The sequence below is a fragment of the Gouania willdenowi genome, chromosome 21, assembly GCF_900634775.1.
Source record: "Gouania willdenowi chromosome 21, fGouWil2.1, whole genome shotgun sequence".
NCBI classification, from domain to species: domain Eukaryota; kingdom Metazoa; phylum Chordata; class Actinopteri; order Blenniiformes; family Gobiesocidae; genus Gouania; species Gouania willdenowi.
This window is the reverse complement of record NC_041064.1, coordinates 17,154,065-17,171,559: the sequence shown is the minus strand read 5'-3', so window position 1 is coordinate 17,171,559 and position 17,495 is coordinate 17,154,065. Positions and strand designations below refer to the sequence as shown.

The 17,495-nt window shown below is 38.3% G+C and overlaps 1 protein-coding gene across 6 annotated transcripts in view; it reads left to right on the top strand.

Annotated features, from left to right (window-relative positions):
• Positions 1-17,495, top strand: part of dcaf6 (ddb1 and cul4 associated factor 6) — a 29,965-nt gene that overhangs the window by 1,461 nt on the left and 11,009 nt on the right. For 2 of the 6 annotated variants that reach the window (XM_028435363.1, XM_028435362.1), the window contains exons 2-11: positions 1,116-1,177; positions 5,091-5,183; positions 6,224-6,409; positions 6,513-6,626; positions 8,824-8,959; positions 9,480-9,730; positions 12,781-12,874; positions 14,021-14,140; positions 16,200-16,526; positions 17,288-17,482. In XM_028435363.1, coding sequence (XP_028291164.1) covers positions 1,116-1,177; positions 5,091-5,183; positions 6,224-6,409; positions 6,513-6,626; positions 8,824-8,959; positions 9,480-9,730; positions 12,781-12,874; positions 14,021-14,140; positions 16,200-16,526; positions 17,288-17,482 — 1,578 coding nt within the window. The remainder of the gene's footprint in view (positions 1-1,115; positions 1,178-5,090; positions 5,184-6,223; positions 6,410-6,512; positions 6,627-8,823; positions 8,960-9,479; positions 9,731-12,780; positions 12,875-14,020; positions 14,141-16,199; positions 16,527-17,287; positions 17,483-17,495) is intronic. The other 4 variants (XM_028435366.1, XM_028435365.1, XM_028435364.1 and 1 more) reach the window with 3 other exon arrangements.

Here is a 17,495-nt window from a genome sequence, read left to right as displayed (position 1 = left end):
AAAGGTGGAATTTGCCATGTTTAATATGTCAAAATGAAAAAACGTATGTCAAAACTTGGATTCGAACCCACGTTAGCAGAAGGAAGAATCCTTGAGTGCCGCGCCTTTGACCACTCATCCATCCTGACACGGTGACAAAATAGGCACATTACGCTTATACAGAAAAGGTTTGGAAATGTACCCACGGTCCCAGGGGTTATGGGTACATTTAACGTATCTCTAGACACTTTCAAAGTAAAATCACCAGACTCCAGCCATACAGAGAAGCTAACGTCCTAAATCAGATAACATCCAGTGGCAGTTTACATACTGCAGTCTGGATTAGAAAACGATTAGAATAGCCAAACTATATATTTTTTTACACAGAGATTGGCCCTAAAGCCTTATACACAACACTCAATGCATGCATCCATCATGGTATTGGATCAGGAGAGTTTGGGAAATGCTGTTTTAGTTATTGTAAAAATAAATTGCTGATTTAAAGGAAACTGAAAGAGCACAATTTGTATCAGCATTTTTGTATATTTTGCACGACAATTCATTTTGATGTTTATTCCGTCTACAAACTCTTTATTTACAATTCTTGTAAATATTAGGCTAGGTTTTTTTTCTAAGTGCGTGTTTGGTAGAGAGCAGTGTAGAAACCCAACGAATACTACTGCTATTGCTCTGAGACAGCAAAGTTTATCAAGTTGACATGTCTGCTGTGTGTTCTGTCAAAGGAGGACTGAATGAGATTCTAAAGCCTGTAGGGGAGGGGCGGCTGCCTCCGAGCTTCAGTCATGGCTGTTTATAGCACAAATGGGATGTAGTCGCAGCAGTAAGTGTGCTCAAGGAGAAGATAGATTCAGAAACGTGACGGCCTCAACTCCTGGCTGTGGGATATATTTAGATAGAAGAACTCGGGTGTTTTCAAGGGTTTGAAGCTGACCCTAAACATCAATGTTCAAAAACAATAAAAATGCTTTGAAAAACACAGAAGGAAATCAAGCAAGTGTCAGTTTAAATTAATATGTAGAAGCGCAGCAAATAAAACAAAGCACAGTTGAATGTAGTGCAATAATTCTAACTTCTGTATTGATAACTTTAATGTATTCTCTGTATTTCTTTCACAGGTAGAAGAGAGTTTGTCCAGAGGCTTAAACTCGAGGCCACTCTGAATGTACACGATGGCTGCGTAAGTCTTTACTTGTTCTCGCTTTAAATCGTCCTTGAAGAGAACACACGGTGTGCTCGTTTTGCTCTGTTGTTGCGTGGAGCCTCGAGCATGCCGTTGTTGGAAATCTGAAGCTGACACATCCGTCACACGTTCTGTCACACTATCAGCATGAGCGTCAGTCAGTCCACCTCACACCACATCGACCGCTGCACGCAAGCTTAACCCCGAAGGAGACGCGCTGTTGATTTCAAATTCATTTCAAGCATTCTCTGATATGATTTCAACTCAGGTTACGTTGAGTAGATTCCAAAAATACACAAATTCACTTCAAAAACACACATTTGTATATACGAATTATACAAATAATACTAAACTAAATAATAATAAACGAAACAAAAGATACACAGTATTGACTCAAAAAAACACAAATAGCCAATAGCTTCACCTAACCAAACATTCGCCATCACAGAGCAGCTGTACTACAAAGCTGGTTATCAACATGTTAACTCAAGCCAGGTGATTTCAGCCTGACTACGTGCGCGCTCACATGAAACAGTTGCAACATCAGACCAATCACAAACACAGAGAAACCATGCAGAACAACTTGGATCACCATTGAGGAATAATAATTTAGAAATACAAAGAATGAAAATCCATAGATCAGACGAAAAAGAACCCAGAAAAACCAGGAAGGAGGAATTGCAGGCAGAGAATTGATTACTGTCAATGCTGTCTACTGACCTTGTCTGTGGCTCTGATGCTGCGTTCCTACAGCTCAGCCTACATCATAAGGTGGACAATATTTGTATTTTATACAGCCTGGGTTTCCTTACAGGACTGAGGCTCTCAGCGTTGACGCAGAATACATGAATGAGCGATTGAATGTATAGGTCTGAAAGTTCCCAACGCACACAGGCTTTATCAGCTGACTAATGTTGGTCAGTTTATCAAATAAAAATCTATATCTTTTCTGTACGATGTCATCGTGTAAATGAAAGGATTTTATCAATGCCTAAATATTCTCTCTCCTGTCAGCATCGCATTAAATCCACACAGCAACGTGTCCACAGTAGAGCTTTAAAGCTGCACTAAGTAACTTGCGCTTAGGGCTCCCCCTAAAGGTCCCTTTTGCTTATGTCACTGTCGTAAAACTCAGCACCCACCGCTGCCTGCCCCGACCCACAGCTACATGCGCACCTTTGCTCTCCCAAGACGGTAGCAACCGATCACTGAAAAATCCTAATACAACAGTGACACTAAGGGTGCTTTCACACATACAGTCCCATGTGACCATGTGAACAGTATGAGGAAGCGAGACAAGATAAATAAATGAATGATCTGGAAGTAATATGGAAGGGAGTGTGATGTGTTTGTTTGTGTGCTGTCAAAGTGGCTCTGAAAATGGATAGATATATGGATGGATAGATAGATACTAGATAGATGGATGAATATTTGTGTGTGTGCTGCCTGATGGAGCGCTGGGTTGCGAGTGTGTGTGCGTGCCTGTTGCGCAATCTCACACACCACGACGACAGTGTGTGTGATTGCTGTGTGTTGCTGCTGAGCTGTCACTGCATGGTGTTGCTCCGTTCCTCAGACAAAGGTCTTCTTTGCCTTTTTTTTTGCTGGCTCCGCCTTGATATAAGCTTGAGAAAAGTGAATTTGTAGACAACCGTGTGCATCATAATCTAGCATTAGTTTGTATTGGGCTGCCGTAAAGAAGTACGTCTTGCCACCGGGTCGGAGGCAGGAAAGTTGCAAGTGCTGTTTTCTGGCCAGAGACAGCAGGGAGAGATGAAAGACCCCCCATCACAAAAACAACTCAGATGATGACAAAATGCACAAAATGAGTCCAAAAATGCACATAGCAACAGCAAAAACTCACAACACAAGAGAACATTTTACAAAATGAGTCCAAAAATAGAAAATTACATAAAATGAATCACACAAAGCGACAACAAAAATACCCAAAATGACTCCAGTACACATTCAAAAAAGTATAGGAAAACTTACAAAATGATTCCAAAAACACAATATGACAACAAAAATACACCATATGACTCCAAAAACAGATAAAACAATAACAGAAGCTGTGTTGTTGCTCAGACTGATTGTCATTCTAAATGCTGACATTAATATTGATCGTGTGGCCCTCGGATCACAGTCCATTTCTGATGTACAGACAAATCGTCTTTTTTAAAAAAAATAAACCCTTGCAGCTAAGATTTTAATGTTTGCTGTCCACATAAATTATGGAACAAAAACAAGATTAATTGATAATAAACGTAGGCAGTAGTTGTTTGTCTCATAACAGTAAAAAATACTTGTGTGACTGAGAAACAATTAAGCATCTGTTTTTCTTTTTTAAATGAAGTCTGAAATTACTTCACACCCACAGAAATAGAGAAAAACACAATAGGTGCATGGTGCAATTATTCCAGAGCTCTGGTGAACATTTCACAGTCCAAATCTACAGGGAAGCAGTTTTATAATACATCAAATTCATTAGCTTTAATGAAGTGATTCTTCAAGGCTGTAATGCCTTTATTAAAAAAAACAACTTAAAAGGGCAAATTTATCTTTACAAATCTTTTTGTTGAAAACAAATCAGATGATTTAATGAATTAAAATGTGATTCTTGCTGCAGGATGTGGCTATCACGCTTTAACACCTGAGAACAAACCCAGTGTGAGCAGTAATGGCATCAGAACGAGTGTGATTCTGAAACATGGCACGAGGGCAGGAGTTAAAGAGATATTGATCTAAAAAGGATAGCTGACAGTCTGCTGATGCATTGTTCTCCACCTCTCAGCCTGAGCAACCACACATCTGTGGTCATTTCTTTTAAACCAATCTTGTTTCCCAGGAATATTTGCTTATTATTTCCCTCCACTAAGTGTGGAAGGGGGATAAAGGTTTGAGCTCAGTCCGTCCGAGTTAAAGGGGACAGCTTTTCTCAGAAACCATTTAAGACACGATAACCAAATTTGGTGTGTGGCTTCAGGGTATCAATACCTTGATGGAGTTCGAAAATGAGAAGTGCACAATTACTTTTTCCGGAGTTATTGCCCTTGTTCGGTTTTTTATACTCTGTTCGAGGTATCTTCAAAAGGGACAGCTTTTCTTAGAAACCGTTTAAGATACGATAACCACACTTGGTGTGTGGCTTCAGGGTATCAATACCTTGATTAAGTTCGAAAATGAGAAGCGTGCAATTATTTTTCCGAAGTTATTGCCCTTGTTTCATTTTTTTTGTCTTCAAAGGGGACAGCTTTTCTTAGAAACCGTTTAAGATAGGTTAACCAAATTTGGTGTGTAGCTTCAGGGTATCAATACCTTGATGGAGTTCGTAAATGAGGAGTTCGTAAATGAGAAGTGCGTAATTATTTTTTTCAGAGTTATTGCCCTTGTTTGGTTTTTTTACTCTGAGGTATCTTCAAAGGGGACAGCTTTTCTTAGATACGTTCAAGATAGGATAACCAAATTTGGTGTGTGGCTTCAGGGTATCAATACCGTGATGGAGTTCGAAAATGAGAAGTGCGCAATTATTTTTTCCGGAGTTATTGCCCTTGTTGCATTTTTTTACTCTGTTCTAGTTGTCTTCAAAGGGTGCAGATTTCTTAGTTCTTTTATATTCTGATGTGATAATATTATCTTTTATATATATCTAAGTTAGATTTAGAACATTTAGGAAAAGGTTGTGAGTTATAATGAGAACCAATCTGGCGGGGGATGCTGATGATTATGTCGTCTTGTTTTTTGTTAAAACGCAAACATGTAATATTTGCAATCTTCCGGGTGTGTTTATCTATCAGCTTGTTTGGATCAAAAAAACATATAATCAGATACTAATTGAGTTTAAAATGAAGAAAATACATTTACTTGATGATTTCCTTAGTGAATGTAAATCTCTGATCTGCTCTGCCATTAGGTCAACACTATTTCCTGGAATGAAACGGGTGAATACATCCTGTCGGGGTCGGACGATACATTTTTGGTTATTTCTAACCCGTACAACAAAAAGGTAAGTGCGTTTAATAAATAGACACCATCTGTTGTGGTTTGTTCAAATGTTCGGAAAAAATAATTATATGCCAGCTGTTGCTCCTGTCTGATGAAGATGATCATTATTTATTGTCAGAGGTGAAAGTAATGGATTACAAGTAGTCACGTTACTGTAATTGAGTTGCTTTTATGGGTACTTGTACTTTTTTGAGTCTATTTCTAAAGTACAAGTAATTTTACTCAAAGTAAAGTAATTAGTTACATTTCTACACCCAACTGTTACTGAGTAAATTATTATTTTTTTGTTTCAAAACGATTAATGGACATTTTGAAACGACAAAAAAATAAAATGACCAAACCACAATCCAAGGCATCACATCATAGCTGACCAACCAGTTTAACCGTAATGCACCGCGCTAAAAACAGCATTGAATACTGGTTATTTTCTCAGTTCTAGAGTTCATAAATTTAGCTATACTTAGAAAATTTAATAAATTGGTGTTATTTTATATGAAAAAGAATTGTACATTTTGACAATTATCTTTTGTACAGATGCCTTTGTGGAAAATAAATTAAGTTCCTTTTTTGTCTGTTGCTTTTTAAGTTTATACATGAGATGTTAACTGTATGCGAGGTGAACGTGGCAAGATTTATTACCAAAAATAAACATCGGGAGGTGAAAGTAACTAGTAACTTTGAGTACTTTTTACTTGTATTTGATTATTTAATGTATGACTTATTTGTATTTGTACTTGAGTACAATTTCAATCAAGTAACAGTACTTCTACTTGTGTAGGATATTACAGTACTCTTTACACCTCTGCTTATTGCTTACTGCTATTGTTTATAATGATAGTACAGTATTGATACTTTGATAATTGAGTGGCAGCAACGGAAACAAGAGGAACTAAAACTGCCTTTCAAAATATAATGTGATAACCTTATCATCGATCACTTGATTTGAAAGCTTGGGTTGACGTTTGTGTTTATTGATTTGTAATTGTCACAAACCGCGGTCAATAAAAATGATTTATTCCCCAAACTCTCTCTATTGCTCAGGTCAAGAAGTCCATACGCTCAGGTCACAGGGCGAATATCTTCAGTGCAAAGTTCATGCCACACACCAACGATCAGGAAATCATCTCCTGCTCAGGGGACGGGATTATTTATTACACCCACACTGAGAAAAGCCCAGAATACAACAGGCAGTGTCAGTTCACCTGCCATTATGGAACAGCTTATGAGGTACTGGACATGCCTGGAAACACCACATATATACAGTACAGTACAGGCTGCTGGCTACTCCTCCATTGGACTTTTTGTTCTAATTTCTGTGTCGTCCTGTCAGATTATGACTGTACCCAATGATCCCTACACCTTCCTGTCGTGTGGAGAGGACGGAACAGTGCGATGGTTCGACCTCCGCATGAAAACCAGCTGCACTAAAGAGGACTGCAAAGATGTACGGTGACTGCTGTGATGCTTTCATTTCACCAGTGCTGTACATATTATATGTTTGTTTACTGTGGAGCTTTCAGGAACTCTGACGTGTGCGTGTGTGCGTGTGTGTGTGTGTGTGTGTGTGTGTGCGCGTGTGTGCGCGTGTGCTCGTGTGTTTGTTGGCTGTCTGGAGGAATGGATTGTTGAGTCACCTTTGTGTAGTTTTGAATGTTATTACTGTAACTTAATTTATGAGTACACATCAGAGTTGGGGTCACTTACATTTTTTAATTACAATTACATCTTCAATTATCCATGTTCGATTACAAGTCAGTTTTGATCATGTTTACCTGTCTTTTTTTCAAATGACAATTAAAATTACAATTATTATTTTTCCCTTGAAAGTCAATTAAAATCACATTGTTCTCATTTTCCGAAGTTCAAATTCAATTAATCACTAATACTGAGCCTTTAATAAATACTAAATAGCCCCATAAAAGTTAAAGTTCCTCTTATGTAACCTTCCTGTTAGCATCTCTTATGATAATGATTATTTTGACATATGTCTTATATCAGCTGTAACTGACAGGTATACTTAATATGAAACATATTTTAATAATTGTTAACTACATAGGCCTATGTGTAAGCCATAGAACTGTAATTTTTTTTTTTTAAATCAAATGTTCATGCCAATTACAATTACAAAATAATTCAATTTTATTACAACAGCGACAGATTTTTTTCTTTCGATCTCAATTATAATTACATGATAAATGTAATTATTTGCCAATTACAGAATTGTAATTATAGTTGACCCCAACCCTGGTGCACATCCATTCATACTTGATCTTTGCATGTTTATCATCAGGGTTGTGGTGCGCACACAGTGACGGGCAATAACAGATACACACTTTAACGCTAGGTCTGTGCAGAGGTTAAATTTATAACGTAAACTGTGGGAGAAACTTGGAGTACTTGGCAAAAACCAATGGAATGTAAGAAAAATTTGGACAATGAGGCTCAGAATACAATCTTAGGATGACATCCACCTAATAGAGCAAATAGTATTAGTAAGCTTATGGAGTAGTATTACATTTAGCAACGGTGTAAGAAAAAAATGATTTGACGATATATTGTGATATTTTACTGCACAATTATCGTATCGATCCAAAAAAGGTCCAAATCGTTTTTGTTTTTTAATTCATGTTTAACAAAAAAAAAATTGCTGTAACATATGCATAGCACGTAAACGCCCGTCACTGGGTGTCAGTGAATCACATCAGACCTTGTTAAACCACCTCCCGACTCATTGCATTTTAGCTTGGAAGTTGACTCAGCACTTTTGTAGATAGATGTGGTTATTTATTTTTATTTTTTTAAAGAATTAAAGAACTCAACAGAATCGGAATTTGTTGTAAAAGCAAAAGTTAAACTTTTTTGAAAAATGTAATTTGACAGTTTGATAAACATACCACATGTTTTTTATATCGGTGCTTGAATTACACTAAGTTACTGTTTGCTTGTTTTCTCAAGTTTAGAAGAAAATGAAATAACTTGTGTTTCATACCATTTTGTGAAATTTTGAATTATTGATATTGCAATATTTTGTGATGTCTAATATATCATATCGTGACATGTAAATCGTGAATCGTATCATCTCATGACAATCATCTCTAACATCTAGGTTGTATTTTCTTATTATTCTGGTCTTTGCTTTTAACTTCCCATTAGAATATATATAATTATTTGACGTACTCCCACCCTGATAAACGTTCTGTCTTTAGTGTACGGTACTTATGAGACTTTTTACCTTGGCTGCAGACCTGGCAGCCTCAGATGAAGAATGTGTTTGAGGGCAAGAAACTCTGCCCCTGTGGGTTTTGTTGCATCGTCTCCCATTTCATGCTCCAGATTCGAGCATGTGACTTTAAATCTGTCAGAATGGACTTACCAGACGGCGTCCGTGCTACCTGTTACTCTCATTGACTTGACTTACAGCTTCCATTATGAGTCAAAGTCGCCCATCTTCAGTTTTTACTCTGACTTCACCACTGTTTCACATGCTTGCTTTGCTACTATTCTATAAGATTGTGGGCAGTGAAAGATTTCGATGTAAAGTTTGTGATCCTTGGTGCCATGTCGGTGCTGATAAATGTCTTGTCAGATCCATATTTAAGGCTTTATTAGCTCCGCCTTTGTGTTTTGTGCTTTGTTATCAGGACATCTTGATCAACTGTCGAAGAGCAGCAACCTCGATATCGATTTCTCCACTGGTGCCGTACTATCTGGCTGTTGGATGCTCCGATAGTTCAGTGCGAATTTACGACAGACGCATGCTGGGAACCAGAGCCACTGGTAAACTGCACAAGCCCCCTTGTTCACTCTGGTTCTTACACTAATGGTTTTACTCTACCTTACTTTCTATTGAAAAGAAAATACAGCATTAAAAACATTTATTAATACCAAATTTATAATTTAATTTTTTTACGATTCTCATGAAGTGCAATGGTATCCGTGTTATTAGCTCATGTTATTTAACCACTGAGTTGTTAGATCTCAATTAAAAAAGGAGATTTTGCTTTCAAATTCCTGTCCTACTGATTTTAGACGTGTTGCTTTATTGATAAGCTTAATCTGATTATATCCTGAACTGTAATATTTTAATAATGACTGTGGCACATTTTTAACATCAAAGCTTCATTAAGGCTTTTTTTTTAAAAACTCAGAGTGAAAAATCAAAAAGAAAGAAAAAGAATTTTAAAATCAAATGCTGTGAGTTACAATAACAATTTTAAAAACCCAGACGTAGAACTTTTACCCAATCACTAATGACAGTCTACTTTTCAAATGTGACTTTTAGTTTCTCCGTTTCCAGGAAACTACATGGGTCGAGGCACGACAGGGATGTGTGTCAGGTTCGTTCCTTCTCACCTCTCCAACAAGTCGTGCAGAGTGACGTCGCTCTGCTACAGCCAAGACGGTCAGGAGGTGTTGGTCAGCTACTCCTCAGATTACATCTACCTGTTTGATCCCAAAGACGACCAGGCCCGAGAACTGAAGGGCCCGTCAGAGGAGAGGAGGGAGGAGGTGAGACCATTGCCGTGCCTTTTACGAGAAAGGAAAAAAGTAAAATTTTTAAATGTGATTTTATTTTTAATATTTATTTAGTTTTTCAGTTATTTTTGATTAAATTTATTGACTTAGAATTTATTAATATACTTAATAAAATAAATAAGATTTTTCCTTTTTCAAGTGCAAAAACTTGAAGTGCCACTGCCAATACTAGGAGTGGGACAATATATTGGGTGACTCGTCTCGTCAGTAGCTCCAAGCTGTATGTTGCAGTGGCAAGATTCTGACATGCTCACTCCCTCTACCCTCCATTAAGGTTCTTCTTTTTTTTTAGTAAACTAGATACAGCAGAGGAATGTTTCTGCACCCACAGGACAGCAAAAGCCATGGGTGTGGACAACAAACAGTCTTTGGCGTAGATTGTGTGTTTTTTGAAAAAAGATGTTATGACGATGACCAATTATTAGCTGTGTGGTTCTATTTGGGCAGTGGTGGCCTAGTGTTTCAGGAAGTGGGCTTGTAATCAGAGGATCGCCGGTTCAAAAACACTCTGAGATTTTGAGCAAGTCCCTTAAAGGAGCATAGGGCAGGGTTTAGAAATCAGACTCCATAGTGACCCCATGGTGGTTAGTGTAACTGCAGCCATCAGCCAAGCCGCCGCAGTAACGCGCAATAACCTTTTGTTTATCACCACAGCTGATATTGTGGATAGAGGATGGATACCCCACCGAACCCTGACGGGACTTGACGGCATCGAACGGGTCAGGTCAGATAGATATTTAGAACTGGTGGTCGGGGTCGGTCACATAGTGTGGTTTGTGCGCAGTCTGTAATGAGCGCAGTAGCAGCCACAGCTGATGTAGTCCCAGTGGGAGCTGTGATTCACGGTGGATGGAGAATGGAGCAGAGGACAATTATAAAGGAAGACACCATTGAAACATTCCTTTTACTGCACAATAACATGGATTATCTTTACCTTTGATATATGGATTTTTTAAATGGATCCGATGGGTCTCTTGCACTTCTCTTGTTTGTTTCACTTTTGCTTGTTACTAGGGATGGGAATCAAAAACCGGTTCTTTCTGAGAACTGGTTCCCTGTAATCCAATTCCCAAGAATCGTTTGTTTGCTCGCCTGTCAATTCTGCTTATTGGTTCCTCGTACGTTGCAAATACGTAACAATAAACTCCTCCTGGTCCTGTATACTGTGTTTATGGTAGCACCAAGTGAAGCTCCTTCCACCATGAAGTTGTTTGTTGTCCACCGCGGAGAATCCACCTCCTCCACCCGCAGCTGTGCTGTCCTCTGTGCTGTTTGTTTGTAGCATCTCTGTTGCTACGCTACTCACTTCCGGGTTTTGTTCACTCGCGCTAAAGTTGCTTCTTGTACAGACTTTTCTTCCGAAAACAACAAACTTCCGCAAGAACACACACCTCATCGCCAGTTTATGTCATCATAACAAGTAATCAGACACGGGAGACGGACTGGTACTGATCATTGTTTTTAGTTTGTTCTTTCACACACTCACACACATGGCTGATGACGTCACATGTAACAACCAGGGGACGGCGTCTCTGAAGGTCCATTTATAGAAATGTTGAAAAAGGTAATTAACTAGAGCTTTACCGTTTAAATACATAGCAATAGGTGCAGCTGTAGTTTTGGTGCTATGTTCTTTTTTACAGAAGAATTATTTGTTTTATGTCTGAATTAGTTTTGGATCAAGTTGTTCACGTTCCGAAGGAGCGCTGTAAATATTCTCAAATGTTTGTAGCCAAAGTTTAATATATGGTATATATTATTATCCAGTGACAACAATCTATACCTAGTGGATTAAAAGAGAGCTGATTTCCCTGCAGGGAATTAAAGAGACAAAGATAAGATAATAAAGAGTTAAAGCAAGCGGTAGAAATAAGTGTGGGCTCATTCTTTTTGGTTTAGAGCGCTTCATGATTCATCATCCATTAGCATTGAAAAAAGTTAAAATGAATGTTTATATTTTCTCAAATCCTACCCTATGCTCCTTTAAGCCTCACTGCTTTCTGGGCACTACACCGTGGCTGCCCACCCATCGTCAGGGAGGGGCTTAATGCAGAGAACCAATTTTGTGAATGTAGCGTTACATATATGACAATAAAGTATTGTCAAAAAAAAAATGTATATTCTAGTTTCAGACTGGCGTGAATTGTTAGTCTGTCTGTGGCGCTTTAAGTTTTTGGACTTAATAAATATAATTTATTTTTCAAATTACTGTATCATATTTATCCCCCGTAACTGATATCGTGTATTGTATCGTATCGTGAACTCAATATATATCATCCCACAATGTACAGTCATGTTGTTTCTTTCATGTTAAACCCTTTGTGTTATTTAGATTTTAATGTTTCACAGCCTGTTTGAGGTAGACTTTATGTCTTTGTTGTGAAGGAAGCAACTGACTCCATAAAACTCATCTAAGAAAATTTAAAAACTGCTGACGCATCTGTTGATCCTGCGTCTGGTTTGATATTCTGTTTATTAAGAGAGCCTGTGATGAACCATAATGGGCCATCATGAAGTGTGTGTGCGTGTTTGCGTGCGTGCCTGCCTGTGTGTGTTGAATCATGGTAGTGTTTTACAGCCTGGCGAAGAGTTTGGCGTCATCGAGATGCAATCAACACACACATTCTTTTCCAAATAGAGTGACTGATGCAGGCAGCATTCTTCAGTATACTAAAATAGTTAGAGCTGGGGGGTGGTGGCAGTGAAAGGAAGGCTTGTGTTGTCTTTGATGGATTTGTTTAACTCAGTCAGCCTCTGTTTCTATTCACCACCTGTCTTGGCCTGTTGATGTTTCCTGAGTAAAGCAGATGATAGGTGTCCACCCCCTTTTTTTTCTATTTCGGGCCCTCAGCCTGTTGCCCTGTCGTGAGAGTCAGGGGATGGAAAAGTAGCAGCTCGTTCAGTGTTCAGCCAAAAGTGAGGCCACTTTAAAGAGGACACCAAGAGAGCCCAGCAGTGTTTTGCTTTAGCAGCAGAGCTATTTTTGACCACGGTTTGACTGACAAACTGCTAATCTGTGTGTGTGTGTGTGTGTACCTGTATGTGTGTCTGTGTTTCCACAGCTGAGGCAGCCACCAGTGAAGCGCCTCCGTCTGCGAGGTGATTGGTCCGACACTGGACCCCGCGCTCGCCCTGAAAGCGAGAGGGAGCGAGATGGTGAGGAAACATCGTGACTCCTGTTGAAACATCCAACCTCTGGCAAAATATCCAAACACATATTTAAAAAGCATTGGGTTTTAATTTAAGTTTTCCCTCCTTAATTATTTCGAGAAACTTGTTTTTCATCCCTAGATATTTTATTTTATTCTATTCAGTGGTTCTCAAACTTTTTTGGCTCTAGAACCCTCTTTCTCTTATTTCTGGATCCAAGTTGAAAAAAATGTTGTCCGACTACAACATTTTGCTCAGAATACTGTGAAAAAACAACTATAGAGCATTTTTGATGGAATTAATGAGTAATAAGACATATTTTAAGGGATCTCATTGTGTAAATGAGTGGAATAAAACAGGATTTAGTGCCTTCTGAATAGATTTATTTCTCTAGACCAAGCCTGATCCTTCATGTTCTAATCAAGATCATTTCCATCATCATTATTATAATAATAATATTTTTTAATAATATTTTTAATGCTTTCCTTTGTTAATTTTCACCTCCGTCTCCCTCAAGTACCCCCTGTAGTGCCATTGCGTACCCCTAGGGGTACACGTACGCCCATTTGAGAAACACTGCTTTAGATTTTATTTTACAGTATAACATCTTTTTTTAACCATTGACCTAATCATCAATGGGAATGTGTAAAATTTAATGAACTATGTTGCAAGTCAAAAATATTACACAAAAAGCAAAACCATTTTAATCTTTTTAAAGTTATTTGTTAAATAGTTTTTGTTTTATATTGATTTGATTTTTTTTCATTAAAAGAATAAAAAAAATACAATTTAAAAACCCTTAGTAAGAGTCTCATTCAAACGAAAAACAGATATTTAAGAAACGACCTGCTTAGAGACATTGTTCCTGACTTTGAGGCTAATTTCCAAATAACACAAACTAATCCACTAATGTGGATCTTGTTGGGTTTTTTCTTTCTTACTGTGAACTTTATATTTTGTTAAGGGCATTGAGATGACTGTTGTAATTTGTGCTATATAGATAAAGTTGATTTGATTTAATCATCTAATCCTAAATCCTTTTGTTATGATCAACAATATTTGAAACAATAATTATTTTCTCATTCATGTCGTACCTAAAGGTTTAACATCAAAATGTTTGAAAATGTATTATGTGCTTTCCTTCTCCAATAGGAGAGCAGAGTCCAAACGTGTCCCTAATGCAGAGGATGTCGGACATGTTGTCCCGTTGGTTTGAAGAGGCCAGTGAAGCCCAGAGCAGTCGAGGGACGCGACCTCAGACACGTCCCAGAGGTGAGTCTTTGAACACTCTTATATAATATTAAACAATATATGGATTAGTTCATGTCAATATAAAAACATGACATACAACATCAGTTAAGATGTTCAGTATGGAGAGCTGTTAGTGTATGAGGTGAACCAGTTCAACTGGTGATCATTATAATTAGTGACACACGTCACGATTAAAACCAACGTTTTCATTCTCACTGGATTTACCAGTACATTAATATGACGTTTGTTCACTTACAATTACAGATAAAATCATTTTAATCAATCAGAGACTGCAATGAACCAAACTTTTTCAAGGCTTTTTGAAATGACATTATTGATTATCATCATTGTATTAATTATTAACCCTTAAAAAAGCTGTTACACATTAAAAATATTTGTCTTAATTCTCTCAGCCGTTTTAGTTCAATCGTGTTTTAATATGATGTACACAAACTTGTTAAATTTACACACAACATTGAATTAATTTATTCTGACATGTCCTAAAGAATAATAATAATGAAAAATAAATCAAACAACATTTTTAATGTATGTCAAGGGTTTCGAATAAATAAGTCCAACACCTCTGCGGGAAAAAAACCCTGAAAACTTTAACATATATTTAAAAAAAGAAGACAAAATGAACTTTCTGGAATTATTATCACTCAACTGTTCAACTAATTAACCAACAATTATAGACTGGCATGAAATGTCATTTTGTTTTGTGTATGGTATATACTGTATTTCCTATTTATCATCTTTTATTTATCATGTTTGTGGTTGATGTTTCAGCTGGCTTTGTATTATTGCTGAAGAAGTTGCTTGTAAAATGTTAAAAAGAGATTTATGAAAATGACATACAGTAGTTTTTCTTATTTATTTATTCCAATATAATGAAAGATAATTGCCTGATGATATGATTCCAAAAACCATGCTAAAAGAGACTCTATTTACGATAACCGACAGCATCTCAACAGTCAGATATTTGGCTGATCACAAAGCCGTTTTTTAAAGAAAGCTCAGCGTATCGTACACGCTCCAGTGAGAAGTCCAGAGAGCAAACATCCCTGTGCTGGTGGACTTTGTCAAAGCCTTTATTTGTGTTTATGGACATTCAGTGTTTACCAGACAGCCTGAGGTTGTTATTCAAGTCTAGTTTTAGAATTGTTTATTTAATCCAAGCCAGACTTCTGTCACAGATCTGAATATTTGCAAATGTGAGGTTTGAGAAAAGAATCTACACTATATAACAACGCTGTAGTACTGGGACGCTGCACCTCTGTGGTTGGTCAAATGCAGGGTGTGGGGGCAATTGTAATTGTAATTGCGTAATTGATAATTAATTACAATTATGGCATAATTATAATTGTAATTTAAAAAAATCTGTTGCTGTCATTGTTTTAATGTAATTGCCTTGAAAATTCAACAAAAATTGTCAATTTTGGGGAAAACTGGGGAATCATGTTGCCGTTCTATGTACAGTTCTACACATATGTACCAAACAATTATTGAAATTTGTTTCATATTAAGCTTTCAAACATTTTACTATTTAAAAAAGAATAGTGACACAAAAAAGGCTCAGACGCCCACACCAAAAATATTAAAACCTATATTTTGATTGATTAGGAAGCCTAACAAGTTAACCAATAGATATTAGATGATAGTTTTTTGTTTTTATTGTATGTTCCAGCTGAATCAGGACCCGTTATCATTAGGGATGCTAACAGAAAGCTAACATAAGAGGAAGGTTGACTTTTATTGAGTTATTTATTTCAGGCTCAATAATTGTGAATAATTGGAATTGAACCTTAATAATTGAGAATGTAATTGTAATTGAGTTTCTAAGGATAAATAATTGTAATTGGAAAAAATGCTGTTCACTGTAATCAATATTGAGTTGTAATTGAACATGGGTAATTCAAAACGTAGTTTTAACTGAAAAATGTAATTGACCCCAACCCTGGTCAAATACAGTAAAAATGTTTGGTTGTTAAAAAACTAAAAATAAAAACAAACTCAAGATTCAACTGCTGTAAATAAATATTTCTACTAAATGTGTTGAAATGTGTCGCCTTATTTAAAGGAACAGCTGTGCGTCCTGTGGTGGCGTTAAACACACCTGCTGTGACCAGAGGGGCCTCCAGTCAGGAGTCCAACACCTCAGCGGGGGGGCCTACGGGGACAGCCTCCTCAGAGCTTCCTGACAGTCCTGCCCCCGTGCCCACCTCCTCAGGGTCCTCGTCTACAGTCCCAGTCGCTCCAGCCTCCAGCTCCTCCACAGAGGATGGAGGAGATCCATCGCCCACCCTCCTCACCTCCTTCCCCGACACGGAGCACAGGAGTCCGGCTGACACGACTGGAACTCCCACGGCCACGGCCACGCCCTCCTCCTCCGAACGCGCACCCTCAGGTAGGCGTGTCACGCCGCAGTGGGGCGGCTCCAATGTGTTTAGTAGGGTTGGGGTCAATTACATTTTCCAATTACAATTACTTCTTCAATTGTCCATGTTCAATTACAACTCAATTACAGCTCAATTGCAGCAGTATGTAATTCTACTAAGGCGCTGACTACATCTGTCACCTGTATTTATTTTTGTGAGTTTGAATCCTGGCAAGTAAGTGAGTAAATTAAAACAAAGCTGATTGGTTACTAGTGCTCCTGTTAGAAGAGGCCTGAGGGCCCCTCTTATGGTCCTTGTGGGCTACCCGGTGCCCACGGACACCATGTTGGTGACCTCTGCACTAAACAATAATATAATCGATCATCTAATTTATTTCTCATCTCTTGGTTACCTTGTAACAATTGTTATTAACAATTATAATTACACCATAATTGTAATTATTTATCAATTATGTGATTACAATTATAATTGACCCCAACCCTGGTGTTTAGCAGTGGAGGAGCTGATGTTCTGAAATGTACTGTGTGTGTGCGTGTGTGTGCGCGTGCGTGTGCGTGCGTGCGTGTGTGTGCGTGCGTGCGTGTGCGTGCGTGCGGGTGTGTGCGTGCGTGCGTGTGCGTGCGTGTGTGTGCGTGTGTGCGCGTGTGTGTTGGAGCCACTCCACTCCTCACTCTTTTCCTCCAGCATTCTGTTGTCCTGTCCCCCCCCCCTTCCGTCTGTTCGTCTAACGATGCTTCACTCTCCCTTTCTCCCTCTGCCTCTTCATCAGAGTACGGTCCTCATCGTCTGCCCATAAGTTTAGTGTGTAGGCGTTTGCAGAGGTTGCTCCGTCTAGCCGATCCCCCAGGACTGGGTCAGCGAGCGAGCCCCTCTTCCTCTTCCTCTTCCTCTGCAGCCCCTGCCAGACAATCACAAAGAGCCTCTTCCTCTGCTGCTGCTGCCGCTGAGACACCCCCCCGCACAGGTTACCTGCCTCC